The 17,041-nt window shown below is 42.4% G+C and overlaps 1 protein-coding gene across 2 annotated transcripts; it reads right to left on the bottom strand.

The window, feature by feature from the left end:
• Positions 1–526: 526 nt before the first annotated feature.
• On the bottom strand, positions 527–15,136 carry ERRFI1 (ERBB receptor feedback inhibitor 1). Of its 2 annotated transcripts, none has more exons than XM_055261144.2 (4): positions 14,957–15,136; positions 4,296–4,493; positions 4,109–4,185; positions 527–3,197 (listed from the first exon to the last, which is right to left on the bottom strand). In XM_055261144.2, the coding sequence occupies exons 2-4, from the start codon at positions 4,418–4,420 to the stop codon at positions 2,011–2,013; spliced, it is 1,389 nt and encodes a 462-aa protein (XP_055117119.1). In that variant the 5' UTR covers positions 4,421–4,493; positions 14,957–15,136; the 3' UTR covers positions 527–2,010. The 2 variants fall into 2 exon arrangements, with proteins under 2 accessions (XP_055117119.1, XP_055117121.1); XM_055261146.2 differs by lacking the exon at positions 14,957–15,136 and adding an exon at positions 14,304–14,398.
• Between the last annotated feature and the right edge of the window lie 1,905 nt (positions 15,137–17,041).

The following is a 17,041-nucleotide window of genomic DNA, read 5'->3' as shown; positions in this document are numbered from 1 at the left end:
TAAGTCCCCTCACAAACAGCACTCCAGCCCCTGCCTCCATCCAAAGGCTGCCAGGAGCCCATTTGTCCACTGTGGATTTGCCATCTCCGTGACAGGCCAAGGCAGGCGCAGATTCCTTGAGTGGCTTTAAACAAGCAAGAAGCAAAGCCTGCCAAAGGGCCCAGAGTAACCGGGACCTCGTCCTAAAAATCAGAATGAGTCAAACCAAGTCTACACATCAGAACTGGTTTCTTCTGTCACATTCTCCTTGATGTGGGCTCCCACCCCCCAACGTAATTGTTTTTAATAATAACCCCAGAATCCAGTTCTCTTTCAGTTGTTAAAGGTAAAAACAAACAGCTCATTTCCACTGTATACTTTCACAATATGTGAAAAAGATTGCACAAATTATGTTTCATTCTAAAGAATAAGTTTCAAGAATACATTAGACTTCAAAGAATCTTCACTTGTGCTTAAAAATAATTAATGCTGTCAAATTGCTTCATACACTTTATAAGACTTTAGGCAAGAAACATTACTAATGGTATCATAAATAAGTATTATAACTTTATTAAAATGAAAAGACAATATTCAAAATAATGCAACAAAATGAATAAAATCCTTTGTCCAATACTGTACACATAATGCAGAAATCAGTGCATTTTTCTTAAGCATGTTTTAACCTTCATTTAGTTCATACTAAAATATAATAAGCTTTAAATAGCTCAAATAATATTCAGCAGTTTAAACTGTAAACAGCTTGTTTAACTGTTAAGAGAACATTGCGGTAATGTACCTCTGTTAGTGAGCACCTTCTCTTCTGTGCTTATCTCTTCAAGATAAATACATGGAAGGATGTGAAAATCGGAACACAAACTATGTGTCTCACTGCATCTAAGTGAAGCAGCCAGCTGTGAGAGTTTTCAAAGCAGAAAGATGCTGATGTGACCTCTGGAATTCAGACATACTGAGCTATGGGTCAGAAGTGTTTTACTTAAAAAGCAAACAATCCCCAGGAAATACTGAATAGGAACCAGCAACACAAGGCCAGCTTGTGTTGTATTTGTTTATTAATACAGTCTAAAAAAAAAAAAAAATAGCAAAACCACAACACACATCCCCAAACAATAACTCTCAATCACATAGCTAATTGCTTCATTATTTTGTAAAACTGACGTCCTAACACTGGCACCTAGTATACTTTTCCATCTGAGTCTAACGTACCCCACTGCCTCTAATACGGCCCGCACTACGATGAGCTACTTCAATGGGTGGGACCAAGCGGGAACTGTAAGGGAAAATTAGTCACTAGTTCTATTATCGTTTTATTTTTCAAGATGTGTGACAAGTACAGGTGACAATATGGTTGCCAAGTAAGCTGCTCTCCCTCCCTCAACAAGACGCAACATGAAACCTGGAAGTATGAGGCCTTGGGATGATTTTTAACCTAAGTAGGTACACCCATGGTAAAGAATGGATACCCTGCCCTCCGTGGAAAAGACTACCCGCAAAAATAAACAAAATAGAAAAGGCCTAAAAGCCAAAAATCTTCAAACTTACTAAACAAAAATATTTTTTAATGATTCTGATCTAAACAATACTGTATCTTCTTCCATTTGCTCAATTTTCAGTCTATCAGGACTCATTTTTCTCCAGCTTGAGTTTATTATTCTGAATATATATTACTCTAAGATAGTAACTAATTGGTTAACCTGCAGCTATGGTCTATGGTTATACCACAAGTTTATATATAGGTATGTAATGTATGCGTATATAAAAAGCTTCCCCATCCTCCCCTCCCCACCATCACATCTTTAAATTATAGACTGAAAGACTTTTTTCCAACACTAACAAAGTCAGGGTTTCTCAGCATAACAGCATCTCACAACTGCTCTAAACCTTCGCATGAAGACAGAGAGTTCAGCTATTTTATTTTGCAATCTAAGAAATTTTTCTGTGCACTTCAATCAAACTGGAAAATTGAGAACCATTTGCTCCTACGTAACCTCTGCTGAACCATGACCCCAAGGTCTAAGGAGAAACCACATAGGATAAATGTTTACGCTTCACGTGGCCACCCAGATCCATTTTTGTTTTTGAGTCTGGCTTTTCTGTGGCTGAAGATATACCGCAGTCAGCAGGTAATGGCTGGATTTGGGCGCTTGCATTTGTTTCTTCTGCTTCCCTAAAAAATTTTTCATATTTGTCCAGGTATGGTGGTCGTTCAGGTAGTAGGTAATAATGTGTTGAACTAACCTTCTTCCCATTTTCAATAATGGGCAGAATGCAAGGAACCTTATTGGCAGATCCTTCGCTGTTCTGTCTTTGCAGTGCTTTGCTGCTGACATACTTGGGATCAGGGGCAAAGCTCTGTGTCGGGGGCATGACCCCATTGAGGTAAGACGGAAGGCTTTTGGGACTCGGTGTGCGCGAGTTACTCGGTGACAAAGGTTCTCTTGGCGGTACTTTGGGAGGCCTGTCTTCATCACTATAGGTGCTCGAAGTAACTTCTGCTGACCATCTTCTATAATCTGGCTTTACTGGTCTAGGAGGTATGGGAACTCTGGGGGGAACCTCAGGTTTGTCTTCATCAGAGTTAGGAGAAGCTCTGTGTATACAACAGTTGGATATCCTTATGGCTGGCTTGTTAAAGGAGCCAGCTGGTCCCGAATGAGACCTTCTTAATCTTCGGTGGGTCTGAGGTGGAGGAGGATTTGGATCTGGGACACCTCCATTTTGGTCAGACACATAGCTGAGATCTGCTGCAGAAACAGCTGGGGTATCAAAATATGCATAGTTGATTTGTCCACACCCACGGAAGCTTCGCCTGCCAGGAACATCGTATTTGAAATCAGAAAGTGTAGAGTCTTCTAAAAGGAAGTCCGTATCTGAGCTAGTTAGGAATTCCACCTCGCAATCTGTGTCATCCAGAGACAGGGCTTCAGAGATTGGCAACGGTGGAAGAGGCCTAGAACCGCGTTCACAAAGAGGGGCACAGGGGAAAAGGGAAGGGGAGTTTTTTATGGGTGTCAGTGGAGGGGTGGAAGCACAAACCCCGTTCACTGTGAGTTTCTTAAAACCACATACAACTTGATCCTCTTCATGTGGTCCCAAGTTTTCACTTGGGGGAATAAGAAGAGGGGGCAAGCTGGACTTTTGAGATGGACCATTTTCTGCAAAGCAGTGGCCATTCATCGGAGCAGATTTGGAAGCGTGCCCTGGAATGAACAAGAGATATTAATAAAAGATCAACAATCCTCTCTCCACCTGTGTGAAGGAGAGAGCACCCCACCTACCTATGCTCCTACAGCTTTCTTCCTGAGTGAAACACTTGACTGCTGTCACCCTGAGAACACCCATGCAACAACCACAGGTGTAATTAGAGAGCAGAAGATTGTTAACGCACATGGTGTGGTTCAAAGAACAAACTATCTCCTCTATCTCCCTTGGACATGTGCACAGTGCACACCCACATATCACAGGAAAGTTTTGTGCTGTGTGTAAAATTCGCGGAAGATGAACAGCATATAATTTACATGAATACCATACTGTATCAGCCTTGCCATTTAAGACATGCGACCATACTAGGCACGTAGGGTACCAATGAGATAAGACAAAGTCCTTATTGCTAGCACATCATAATATCGTGAGTGAATGCACTTGCCTGCAATGTGTTCAGTTCACACACAGCTCTTGACAAAGATCCAAGGAACAGAATATTCACATTAAAAATACTATTTTCTAAGTTTTGAGGAACATTTAGACTATTTTCATCTATTACTGTCAAACATGCATTCGATACTAGTAAGAAAGGTGGGAAATCTTGCCTAAGGTTTCATGGAGTGAAGTATGCATCAGAGCTGGAATGAGAACTAATTCTTGATTTTAGAAGATCCCACGTCCACAAACAGTCCTACTTAGGAATCAGTGACTCAGAATGAAGGCAGTCGAGTACAGTAGCTTGAGAAAAACACAGTTATCTTCTGAATCTGTTGCCACTAGGGGTCAGGCTGTTGTTGGAAATAGTTCAGGTTTCCTCATTTAAAAAATAATGCTGGAGGACAAGCTAACCCGAATCCAGACTGTTCTTCTCAAATGCTTACTGTGATCAGATTTTCAGAATACATACCAAGTGGTATTAGGCGCTCCTGAGCAGAAGAGTTCAGACTGTAGGCCATGGTTATCGAGTCAATATTTAAAAAGTTGCTGAAAGGAGAGGAAGATACTTTGGTCATAAGCAAAGAGCAATCACAGCCTCTTTCATTTTAGTGTCACATATTTATCCAGATTACAGCAGCATTACGTCCTCTACTTACTTTTTAAACTCACTGCGACTGCTCCAGCAGGTCTTCCTCATATTCCCCATGGCTCGGCCATTATGTAGAAATCCAGTTTTTAATGGGACTCTGATCTCCTGAGCAGCAACTCCTGCTATTGACATTGTGCCTTATTCTGGGACATCTCCAAACCTGTGAGGCCCAGGCATTTTAAAATCAACCAGTAGCTTTCATTCCCTAGGGGGGTAGAAGAGATGAGAGAATAAAGAAAACAATTTAGAAATACCTCCATTAGGACAGTCTAAATTACAGCAAAGCTAATATGAGAGAATTTGGGGGGATGCTGAATAGAAAAAGTCAGTTGTGGACTTTCACTTAATTCTTACTTAATTCTTACATCTCATGAGGGTGCTTATATGTTAAACGCTAAAAATGATTTTTTGTGTAAATGCTAATCCAAAAGACATGAAATGTTTTAGTGAAATGAGAAATAATCTATTGCCAGCAAAAGCAGACCTCCTACTGCAGAGCCTGAGAGTTAAACAACAAATCACACTCACTTGGCAATGCACACAGACCCTCCCCTGACCTATTAAACCAGCCTTCTAAGTTACGGCTGCACTGGGCATGAAGCACCAGTGGATCCCGCTTATTTTTCCCAAGCTAAAAAAGCAATTTCAGGAGCCACTGTATTTTATGCTACAGAACTAATACTCACTAAAACCCAATGCTGAAACTAAGCAAGAGTTTCTACAGTATTGGCACCTGACTACCCAAGGGTCTAGCATTTATCTGGATTTTGTATTTCAGGGTTGGCCATGGGAAGACAAATTCTCCAGTTACTACTTGTTCAAGGAACAAACAGTAATATATGAAGATACTAATTTCCATTATCCTGTAAAAAACAAGTTCTGCAAGATTACTAGCTTCAGTAAAAGCCTGGGACAGCTTCCTCCCTCCCTTTTAAAGACAAGTTAAAGGTACATTCTTTACATTCTCCTTGGTGAAATACCCAGTAACTCATATCTTGCTTAGCTGCAAGGCATGGATAACAAAGGCTAAGTACATTTTTCTTAAATTAGTAGTTCCTCAACTTTAGGACCGCCAATCTCTCCTGTCAGATGTTACAGGTCTGGAGTCCCTATAGCCCCCTTTTCACTTTCCTTTTTTATTATTCGTTATGTGTTAGCATCAATCTCTGCTGTCTTCAGATAGCGAAGTTTACTTATGATAAGTTTAGGTTTTTTTCCTTAGGCACCAGGATATTATTTGTCAACTATCTGCATAACACTGACCCCTTTTGGGGGCATGTACATACACACTGTTTAACACGATCTCATTCTCTCACTAAATATTAGTAAGGGATCAGTGCAAATAATATCTGCACAGCTGAGTGCTGGACACTGTGCAAAGGACTGAAGATGACCGTGACACATTTGCTGTGGGGGAGAGGTACACAGCTTTTTTGTTTTTTTTTTTTGTTTTTTTTTTTTTGCTCAGCAACTTCAAATCTATTATTTACAAATCTGTCACCTCCTACTAGACTGTAAGCTCAGGACAGAGGCTGTGTCTCAATCACCTTTTAACAATCAGTACCTGGAACATTAGTAGGTGCTCAGTAAGTGAATGTTTGTTGAATGAATGATTGTATAATACCCTCTAATTATCATAATCAGTATCAACTCAATATACACATTGTGTAAGGCACAGGGTTTTTTTTTTTTAAAGCTAAAAACCTTTAAAAAATACTCTGCAAGTGTTTATTATTATTTTCCCATTAGAAAGGAACACAGTGATAGTAATGTTCTACAGGTCCAAGATTTCAGTAACAAAGTAGAGAAGGGAGATCCAATGACTGGTTCTCTGCATTTTACCCTTCCGCAGTCAGCTGTTCTACCAGGCAGAGATTTTATGATAGGGTTAAAATATTATTTCAGATAGTCAAGCATTATTTTTCTTTAAATCAATCTCTCAAATATATGATAAAGAAAACATTCTGTCACTTAGGAATTCTAAATTATTGAGAGGTCGAGGATTGGTTTTTCAGTTTACTTAAATGAAGCAAATGTGTTATCTACCATCAAGCTATAAAAAATTTAGAAACCAATTTAAAAATACTGCTAGCCTCTCCCTCTGTGTGCTTAGCCCAGTGGTTTATCAAGCCTTTTCTAAGCATTCTACAAGCACTGGCAAGACTATGAGGAAAGTATCTGTGGTAATATAAAAATGAAAGGCAAGATAGGAAGAATATGGTATTTAAGTAGTTTGAAAGCACACGTTTGAAGATCGCTCATCCAGATTACAGGAAAATGCTGCAGGGGATTCTGGAGGCCCAACCCCCACCTGTCTGCAAGCCAACAAGTACTACTAGTAATTACTGTGTGTCAGCCTCCTAATGCCATCTAAATCTTAGCTTTCAACAGAATGATTGTGTAACTATCGCCTCTGCAGAAATTGCCTTGGAATTCTAAACTTAAATTTCAATGGTCACTTAAAATTATTTATATGTTCTAGAAAAAGTTATTTTTTATTCATTGTTTCCATCACCTACTTGTTAGCTTTCTTAAGAAAAAAATTTTTTTAGTATAAAAAGAATTGTGTTCACTAAGCCAGCTCACTTCTGATCACAATAGTGTCTTTGTGTATTCATAGAAGGTGACCTGCCTCTAAATTTCAATGGGGAATTGTGAATGGGCCATGTTATGAAACTGTCCGAACTTCCTACTTGCTAGCATGGGAGACGAGGGGGGCAATATAACTGCCATGTTCTTTTCTTTTGGAAAATAACTTCAAATTGTAGACTCAAAAAGGGCAATGTGCTACAGGTTTGGAAGGAAGCTTTTAAAAAAAAATGTTCTCAGATTGTAAACTGAGGATATGAAACCACCTGAAACTTTCTCTCTCTCTAAAAACCTTCTAATATTCAGTGCAAATGGAAGCGGGGGGTGGGCGGGGGAGTAAATAAATCCATTTTACCAACCTCAAGCTAAAAAGAAACAAACTCTTCCCAAGTGACGTTTAATGCTGCAATTTTTCACATTTTATCTGTCTTACAACTCATTAGAAGAAAACAATTGCAAAAATGTACCTATGTGGGAAAATCAATACCTAAAAAGTACAAGATGGGATTATGTTATGGAATCCAAGAATAGGAATCCAGGCAGCATGGTTTAGACGAGGACCCAAATAACCTTAGGCATAACTTCTCCAAACTTTATCAACTATTTTTAGCTGTTTTAGTGGGTCTAAAATGCAGTTAAATACCAAATTTCAGATGTGAACCACCTTTTCCTGTTAACATAACTTGATTCTTTTTTAAATTCAACAAAAAAAGAAGCCCTAAAATCATCTGCTTCTTGAGGTTATCCTTTTATTAATCCACTTGTATAGCTTCAACTCATAGACAGCTCCTGAATCAATGACTCCAGCCTGGCTCAAGCTTCAACTTTGCATTTCCTATTGTCTGGTGATTATCTTTCCACTCGGATGGCCCTCTGGCATCTCAAACTCTACAAACCAAACTCCTCCTTTCACTTCATACTCCATTCCCCACTCCCCAAACCAGTTCAGGGTCTAAGAGGATCACACTTCTCAAGGCACCATTTTTAACCTGAGGCCATGTACATTCAATTGCCAAGTTCCACAGACTACTTTTACATGGTTTCTCAAATCTTACCCTTCCATTGACAGGCATCATTCTTCCTGCAGTCTGGAAATATGCAACCTGTTCTACACACTAGTACCAAGTCAATATTCCTTAACAACAGCTCAAACTAAGATCTGCTGCTGCTCAAAAAACCTTCAAAGGCTCCTAAACAAAACCTCCTCAGCCTGGCATTTAGGGCCTCCACAATATAAACCTCATCTATATTTTCAAGCTCGCTTCTATTTTCCCCAAATCTCTGTTAGAATTCGATTTATCCTTTAAGGTCAACTCTACCCTACCTTCTCCACGAAGCTGCTCCCTTTTATGAAACACCAGAGCAGCGGTGCTCTGTTCTTGTGTTATTTTGTGCTGGGCCCCAATTCCCCTTCCACTCTTCAAATCATCTAGGACAGAACTGATGTCTGATTGATGCTTTCCCCCGTAGATCTTGGCATCATTCATGTCTATTATTTATTAAATGGATACTGAGAAAATATCCATCTCATTTTAAAAAAGTAATGACATGAAAGATTCACATACACTGTGAGTCAGTGAAGAGCTCAGGGGAGAAGCAGATTTATAAAGGATAAAGTTAATGCGTACTGGAGTGAGGCGACTACCCAATAATAATGTAATAAGCTTAGGATATGTAACAGGAAGGAATTTTTATGAAATTCATTTCCAGAATTCAAAATAGACAGTTTGTAGACTGAGTAAAAATTATAAGCTTCAGTGGTGAACAGTGTAGCTTTCTAAACTGGTTTCTGTTACAGTATATTTACTTGAAGCAATTGGGGGGATACTTTCTGAAAACTGTTTTGCCTTCTCTTAAAACACTTCCTTCTAGACTGTTTTTGCTGCTGAATTTAAGGTCACTTTCATTTTTCTAAAAAAGTTACACCAAAAGCACACTGCATCTTCTTCATTAAGGTGAAATCACATGCCTTTAGCTTGAGGATAGTCTCTTTGAAACTGCTTAAGAAAAAAAAAAAAAAAAAAAAAAGACATGCAGGCTACCTTAAGGCAGTAACCTAGATATGCCTACCTGGCCACCAGATCTCATTAATAAATCTCAGAAGCCATCCATGGGAGGAGGAGGGGCACATTTTTGTCATACAACTCACCCAGTTCTGCCCAGTGCTTCCTTATTTAAGAGTGTGATGTAATTTCCTCCTTTCAATCTGGTTCTAGAACCTGATTTCTGTTTATTCAGGGTGATAAATGGTCTTTTCAGTTCCATTTAAGAATCACCTACATTAAATACTTCCATAACCAGGGAAGATAATAAGGTAACTACATTTAGAGGCAAAATTTATAAAAAGAAACCGATTTAGGAATATGACAAACTCCATGATTTTAGATCCTCCCCAAATATACCAATCTCTGCATGTTTATTTTTTAAAATGTCTAAAATAATCACCTGTGAGGAATTTAAAACAAACAAAAAAAACACCAATTTTTTTTTTTTTTTTTTTGAGACGGAGTCTTACTCTTGTCACCCAGGCTGGAGTGCAATGGTGCACATCACAATCTCCACCTCCCAGGTTCAAGCGATTCTCCTGCCTCAGCCTCCCGAGTAGCTGGGATTATAGGCATGCGCCAACACGCCAGGCTAATTTTTGTATTTTTATTAGAGATGGGGTTTCTCCATGTTGGTCAGGCTGGTCTCAAACTCCTGACCTCAGGTGATCCGCCTGCCTTGGCCTCCCAAAGTGCTGAGATTACAGGCGTGAGATACCGCAGCCGGCCCAGATTTCATTTTTATAGCCTATGATTTAGGTAGGGGTAGGAAAAGAAGGAGGGAGGCAAGTTAAGAAACCTTCCTTAGTTGTACTATCTACCATGGTAAGCATAAATAGCCTTTAAATTAAAAACATAGATTACTTTTAAAGTAAGGTCATATTTTAATGTAATTAAAATACTCCTGCATGAATTCAACAAAAGCTTGATGGCTTCAGTAAATATTAAAATGTAGCTCAGTGTGGCAAAGATGAACATTTGTGTCTGTGTTTGCAGCTCCATTCCTCAGAGGCTCTTAAACATGTCCAGAACATAATGGACCATTTGTAGGTGGTGAAATAGAGGCAACAGAGAAAATAATTTATCTTCAAACTGTCAAATAAAAAATAAATGACACAATTTATTCAATAATTCAGAATGCTTTCTAGCTAAGTATTTTAAAAAATGGTGAACTAACAAAAAACCCATTCCCTCAACTACCATAATCCAGTCTTTCAACTCACTTAAGCCTCCTACACAATTTTAGTGTGACAGCAGAAAAGTAGGATAGCAGGAATATATTCTTTTGTCCTTTGTATTTTTCCTACAGAGTAGCACAATCAGTAACTATATATACACACAGAGGGGAGAAAAATATTATTTCTTTTTGACATATACACAATAGATTATTTCTTATTATAAAAGCGAATTCTAATCTAAAGACAACGAGCACAATGGTCTAATGATGGGAATCAAGTCTTTAAAACTTCAAATTTATTTAACAAGCATTTAAGTTATCCAGTGGGTAACTCTAGATTGTTACAATTAATATAAAACCCATTAATAATAACTAACATTCACTGGGCATACAACTGCCAGGCAAGCACAGTTCTAAGTGCTGTATGTGTATGAACTTATTTAATCCTCTCTACAATGCCATAAGGTGGGCTACTATTATTACTCTCACTTACTTGAGGCACAGAGTTAAAGAACTTGCTCAAGGTCAAACCTGGTGAGCAATGGGGCCAGGACTTCAACCAGACAGCCCGGCCTCAGTGTCCAGGCCCTTCACCAACACACCACACTGCCTCTTCCAGTCCCTACGGCTTTTTAAACTAGCGAAATAGGATCCGACCGACTGTAATGCTCAACTTGTAAGGGTAGCACAGATCCTTTTTTATGGATTTACTGGTAATAGCTTTTCTTGGGTAACCTGTAGCCTATGAAAGTTCCTGTTTTACTTCAACTCCCTCAAATTCTCCTATTAAAAGTTATTAATTGTAGATCTGACCTATGTATCCTCTAAAATGGGTGAGTTAAGGCATCAATCTGACATTCTATTACCACTTCAAACAACTATTTTGAAGCCCTCAGTCTTTAACGATCCACGGATGCCCCACCACAACAGAACTCTTTACAACACGGTTATTTCATATAACACAAGTCTGTTTTTACTCGTAATAAGCGGTTACTACATATACCCAACGGGCCTCCTTTTAACACGCTTTCACAGCATGGATCCCAATGATGGCATTATAATCACACTGTATTGTAAAATCCGGAATTTAACAATAGAATACCTTATATTTGTAAAGCACTCAAGTTACAAAGCACCTTCTTACACATTATCTCACTTGATCCCCACAACATCCCTGTAAGAAGAGGCAGGGATTATAATCTCCATTTTGCAGATGAGGAAACAAAGTGAGGTTAAATATCTTGCTATAAGCAAAAAGGCTATCATGGCTCTTCTGTCCTATAATCCAGCATTTTCCCCACACTTTCACTACCTCTCCACTCTATAGTATCTTCATGTTAGGCAACAACCTCATTTCTCCTTGTAACATTCTTGTTTATAAATGGAGAAACTGAAGCAAAAGGCTATTAAGTTAAATGCTCAAGACCTAAGTGCTAGTCAATAGCAGAGGCAGGAACAGAAACTCAACTCATAGTGCTCATTCAGCTCAAAAATTCTTAGACGGCAAAGATTAATTCTTTTCACAAATATTTATCAAGTGCTTATTTTGGATTAGATACCATGTGAGGTGAAAAACAGAGATGGTTGTTGCCTGAAGAAGCCTTCCATCTAATGAGGGAGGAAGAGAATAGCCAAGCAAGCAAACAATTTTAGATGGTGATACCTTCCAAGGAAACAAGCAGGGTACAGCAATAGGATAAGGAGGCAGAGGAGCATATATTTACACAGGTGGTTTGGGAAGGCCTCTCTGAGTAGGTGACTTTTACAATGGAAATCTAAAGGCTGAAAAAGAGGCAGCCCTGATAAGAGTCAGAAAATTCTACTGAGCGAATAGTTTAAAAAACAATCTGTAACTAGTCCAGTTTCACATCTGGGGTATTGAATAAGAGCTTTTGGATAATGTCTTTCAATCCTTGCCTTCCTATTGTTTCCAAGCTGAAAAGAGCTCCATTTCTGTAGCCAAAGCCCCACATTTTTTTTGTTCGTTTATTTTTTAAAGACAGGGTCTCACTCTGTCACCAGGCTGTAGTGCAGTCGTGTGATCTTGGCTTACTGCAACCTCTGCCTCCCAGGCTCAAGCAATCCTCCCACCTTAGCCTCTTGAGTAGCTGGGACTATGGACATGCGCCACCATACCCAGCTGATTTTTGTGTCTTTTTGTAGTGACAGGGTTTCACCATGTTGCCCAGGTTGGTCTCATACTTCTGGGCTCAAGCCATCTGCCTGCCTTGGCCTCCCAAAGTGCTGAGATTACAGGCGTGAGCCACTGGGCCCCGCCAAAAGCCCCACATTTTAAAGACACATTCGTTGAGACCTGGAAGAGTGGTCTTTTTGTAATATTGCCCAATTTTATGGTGTGAGGAATTGGACTACAGTATCAACAAAGACTTCAAATCTCAGAATCCTCCCCGCCACCTTCTGAAATCTGAACCCCTCAGTAACTTTTCCCTACCTTAAAACTAATTGTTAAGGTAGTAACTCACATTTAGGACCCTCAAACTCATTCGCCCCATCTACCTTTACAAAGCACGTGTTTATGCTGTGTGAACAATGCCAGAATACCACAACTGGACTGCGTTTATGTAGGGAGTTCTTTATTAGCTTTTATATAGCCAGACACCCGCAAAGGATGCTAAATGTATCCAAATGTATCCAAATGATGAGGTACCAATTCAAACTTATTTAGATTAAGAGCAGAGTTGTTTCTCTGGTAGAGGGAGCCTATGCCATTCAAATTCCTGGAATTACCCTTGGCACCTCCTTTCTCCTCCTCTGCTCCTTTCTAAAGCAATCTGATGGTATGCAGACAATCAGGTCAGTTTCAAGCATGTTAGATTGTGCCTGTAATTTACGCAAATTGCTTTGAAAAGCCACCATTAGTTTCAGCAGAAAGGAAGTATTATCTAGCTCAACTTTTGAGAAGCAGCAGTCAAGAGGTACTTTCATACAAAAACTCAAGCATAATTAAATCCTATAGAGTGACCAGTATATACTGTGAACTGCAAGTAGGAAAACCGATGACTGAAACAATAGTTTTACCCGTCAAAAATATCAATAATTCAGACATTTCATAACAGCCATAAAAAAATTAAACAGATTTGCTTTCCAACCCTTATCAATGACTGGTCCAATCCTGCTGAGCCTTGAAAGGTAAAACATGCTTTCATGCAATTATTTATCAACATCAACTATGTGCAAGGCTGCATAAGATAGAAGCTATACAAGGCAGAGTGCCTACCCTTAAGGAGTTTACAATCTAACATATCTGTCAGGTTATAAATCGTTAGTCCAAGACCTCTATCACTTATTATCGAGTGTCCCCTGGAACACACAGGTGAAAATAAACTTCTGCTTGAAGTGAAGGGAATGACAAATAGTTTCTGAAGTCCATGCTAAATCCTCTGTTATTTTTCTTCAAACTTGCTAATATCTGGAAAAGAGTTTGCCTGATAACATATTGGTAACCAATTATAGCCAGCATGTTAGCAGGAAACCAGCTTCTTTTATTTTGGTCCTTGCAAAATTTGGTCATTTGCTGATACCTAGCCTGTCTTTGGTCTCTGTTCAAATAAAATTTCACTTAAAACTGTATATTGTAATTACAGAAATATAAGAAAAGAAATGCAGTTAAAAAAAACAGGTACGGTGAACTTGGGATGTTCAGTCTCAACAAATATGTGTACCCATTGCATTCTTACACATTTATAAAAGGTTGAACATTTGTTCTGGAAGGGAAAAAAAAGGGCATTTTAACCTCACCTTTCTTCACCCCTGACAGTTGCCTAGAAACCAGTCTTGCCCTACCTGTGTTGCAGGTGTACCTCAAGTCACCGACACATCTCTTTTAAAGCTACAGTCTCCATTCTGACTGACTTAAGTTTATGACTAACCATCTATTCATATTTTTATCAGGTAAGAGACTGGTTTCTTTCAAGCAATGATGAAATCCTAATAAAGACTTAGCAAGCACCAATACAGCACCATTCACGGTTAGAGTCATCTAATTTGTACAGGGCTACGATATACATATAAATACACACACAAAATTCCCAATAAGCATTCACGTCTTGAACACAGAATTCTGCAGTCCCAATCCATTCAAAGCCGTACTTAAGACATTCAGAGCAAAGAATCACGTTTCTAGAAGAGAAGGAAGAGTTCAGAACAGCTCAGACGAATTTTTAAATACTGATTTCGGCATTACCATCGTCGCTGGGAGATGAGGCAGAGGGACCGGGGCTGACCGCCAAAGAGAACCGGTACCAACCACCGCAAGCAATCACCGACCCTCCCACCCCAGCTTTCAAGACAGGATTTACGGGTACACGGTGTGAACAAGACAATGTAACCCCGATTTTTACAAAGAAAAAAAAATCAAACAAGCCCCCAGGCCCGAAGACGCTCATCCCCGCCGGGCAACCTTGCGAGCGCAGGCTGCGGGACGAGGACCTTCATGCTTGCCGCTCCCGAAGCCCCGTCCGCTCCTGCGGTCCGGGTGCTGCGGGGACGTGTCCCGGGCGCTCGGGAACATGGCCCCGGCCAGCCGAGGGGCCGCGCGGCGACCACGGCCGGCGTGGAGAAGGCGGGCGCCGGCACTTCGCGGCGTCCCCAGGCCCGGGCTGCGCCGCCGGGGAGGGTCCCGCCCTCCACACCTCAATGAGGAGAAGCCCGCGAGCGACCCGCCGGCCCCTCCCTCCGTCCCAGAGACTCCGCGTCGCGGCGACCCTCCCCGCGCCCTCCACGCCCCCGCCCTCGCGTCGGGGAGCCGCCTGGATCCCGGCGCCCGGCGCGGGGCCCCCTGAGGGAACTGAGCGCTGCGTGGCCCTCCCCACCCCCTCAGCGCGCCAGGCCCCTTACCCCGGAGGAGCGGCGGCTGCCCTGCGGCGCCCTCCCGCGCATGTCAGTCCCGGCTGGCTCAGCGCCGCGGGCTCAGGGGCCCGGACACCGCGCAGGCGCCTCTTGCTGGCTCGCGCTCTAGCTAGCGCTCTACCTCGCACTGGGCCGCCGTCGCCGCGGCTGCCGCCGCCGCCTCTATATATAGCATATGCCGCCGGGCCGTAAGGTCGCCGCGTCCCGCCCCGCCTCCTCCCGCAGCCAATCAGGGCGCGCGCCGCTTAAAGGGGCGATGCCGTGGCCGAGGCATTTGCGCCGGGCCCACCGTGGCGTAGCGCGGCGCTGCCGGGAGCCGGCTTTGTCTCCGCGGGAGGCGTCTCCGGGAGATCGCGGCTGCAGCTCCGCTCCTCTGCCCGAGCCGTGCAGTAGCCCTGGGAGCCTCTCAACGCCGAGCTCTCCTCAGAAGCCCGCGGCCACCCGGGCCTCGGCCGCCGTTCCTGCCCGAACTGAGGGCACATCGCGCCTCGCGCGGGATTTCCCATAAATTCAGGCTCCGGGCAAGATTGTATGTTTTTCCGTCTCCGCGGGCCGCCGCTGGCCGTGTGGGCCGAGGAAGCCCTGGAGGGGTAGAGGGGAGCCGCTCTCGACTGGGCCTGCGGCGTGAGAGGGACAGTGAGGGACACTTAGGGACTGTGGGGCAGTGAAGGACAGTGTGAGATGATGAGGGACCGTGTGGGCCGGTGAGGGACTGTGTGGGACAGTGCGGGACACTTAGGGGCAATGAGGAACGGTGTGGGACCGTGAGGGACAGTGCGGGACTGTGGTACAGTGTGGGACGGTGAGGGACAGTGAGGGATTGTGTGGGACAGTGAGGGACTTTGGGACTGTGAGGGACCCGGACAGTGAAGGATGGCAAGGGACAGTGTGGGACAGTGTAGGACAGTGGACAGTGAGGGGCGGTGAGGGACAGTGTGGGACTGTGAGGGATGGCGAGGGACAGAGTAGGACAGCAAGGGAGGATGAGGGGACAGAGTGGGCCGGCGGGGGTGGTGAGGCCACGCGGGGGAAGCCCAGGGCTCCTCTGACTGCGTTGGAAAATGGAGGAAAGGTCCTGCTCGAGGTTGAGCCCTTCAGGGTCGCTGTGGGTTTCCAGGAGGAGCTCCCCCACTGCTGACTTAGGGGGCCCTCGGCTTCCCGGGTTTGTGTTTACTCAGGCGACCTGAGCTGGCCCCGACGTCTTTTGGCTTTGGAGAGGCCACGGATGCCCAAGGACAAAGCCCCAGCGGGCCTGTGGGAGGAGGTTTCTCGGGGCGCCAGTGATGCAACTTAGGCTTATAGTTTAACCGTAAAATAAATAATACAAATGATAACAAACCAAGAGTGACTAAAGTAAGAAAAAAAGCAAACAGACGGAAACCCTCTAGTTTTAACTAGAACAAATCCCCTGGCTGGTCCTCTGTTGCGAGAGCCCAGAGACCTGTCGCTGACCTCTAGCCTCCTGGAGCCCCTGCTTGCACTTCAGCAATAATGCCTGATAGTTAGACACTGAGCACTACCTAATTGGGGTAGTTTAACATATGGAATGAGATTTTGGCCTTATTATCAGGTTAACTATTAACTCTACACCCCATGAAATGATTTGCCTTTCCCCCACTATTATTTACTTACATTCTTTTTAATTTAATTCAAAAGCCTAATTTTGAATTAAAGGCGTTAAGCACGAAAAGGAAAAAAAAGAAAAAGAATCTGAAGTATCTTTGCCCTCTCTCAGTTGCAAAACAAACGAACGCCTTGCAGAGAGAAATCTGGCTTCCTTTCTGATGGCTCTTCTGGCTTACAAGGGGCTGTTGGGTCATTTTCATGCCTATGCCATTTGTCAACAATTCAGTTAACCTGTCTCCTTACTGCCATTCATTTAGTATTATTTTAGGATGATGGAAATGAGTCACAACTAATTGCTGAGTTCCTTACCAACTAACTAGGTTTTTTGATCCAAAGAAAATCTGTCCTGATTTTCCTCCCATTTTGGCGTCATTTATGTTCGTGGCTTACCCATATGCTGTTATCACTGTAAAAAAAAGATCAGCCTGAGAACTTGCCAGGGTACAT

This window comes from Symphalangus syndactylus, chromosome 22 (genome assembly GCF_028878055.3).
Source record: "Symphalangus syndactylus isolate Jambi chromosome 22, NHGRI_mSymSyn1-v2.1_pri, whole genome shotgun sequence".
Taxonomy (NCBI): Eukaryota; Metazoa; Chordata; class Mammalia; order Primates; family Hylobatidae; genus Symphalangus; species Symphalangus syndactylus.
Note: the sequence above shows the minus strand (reverse complement) of the source record. Positions and strands in the feature narration are given on the sequence as shown.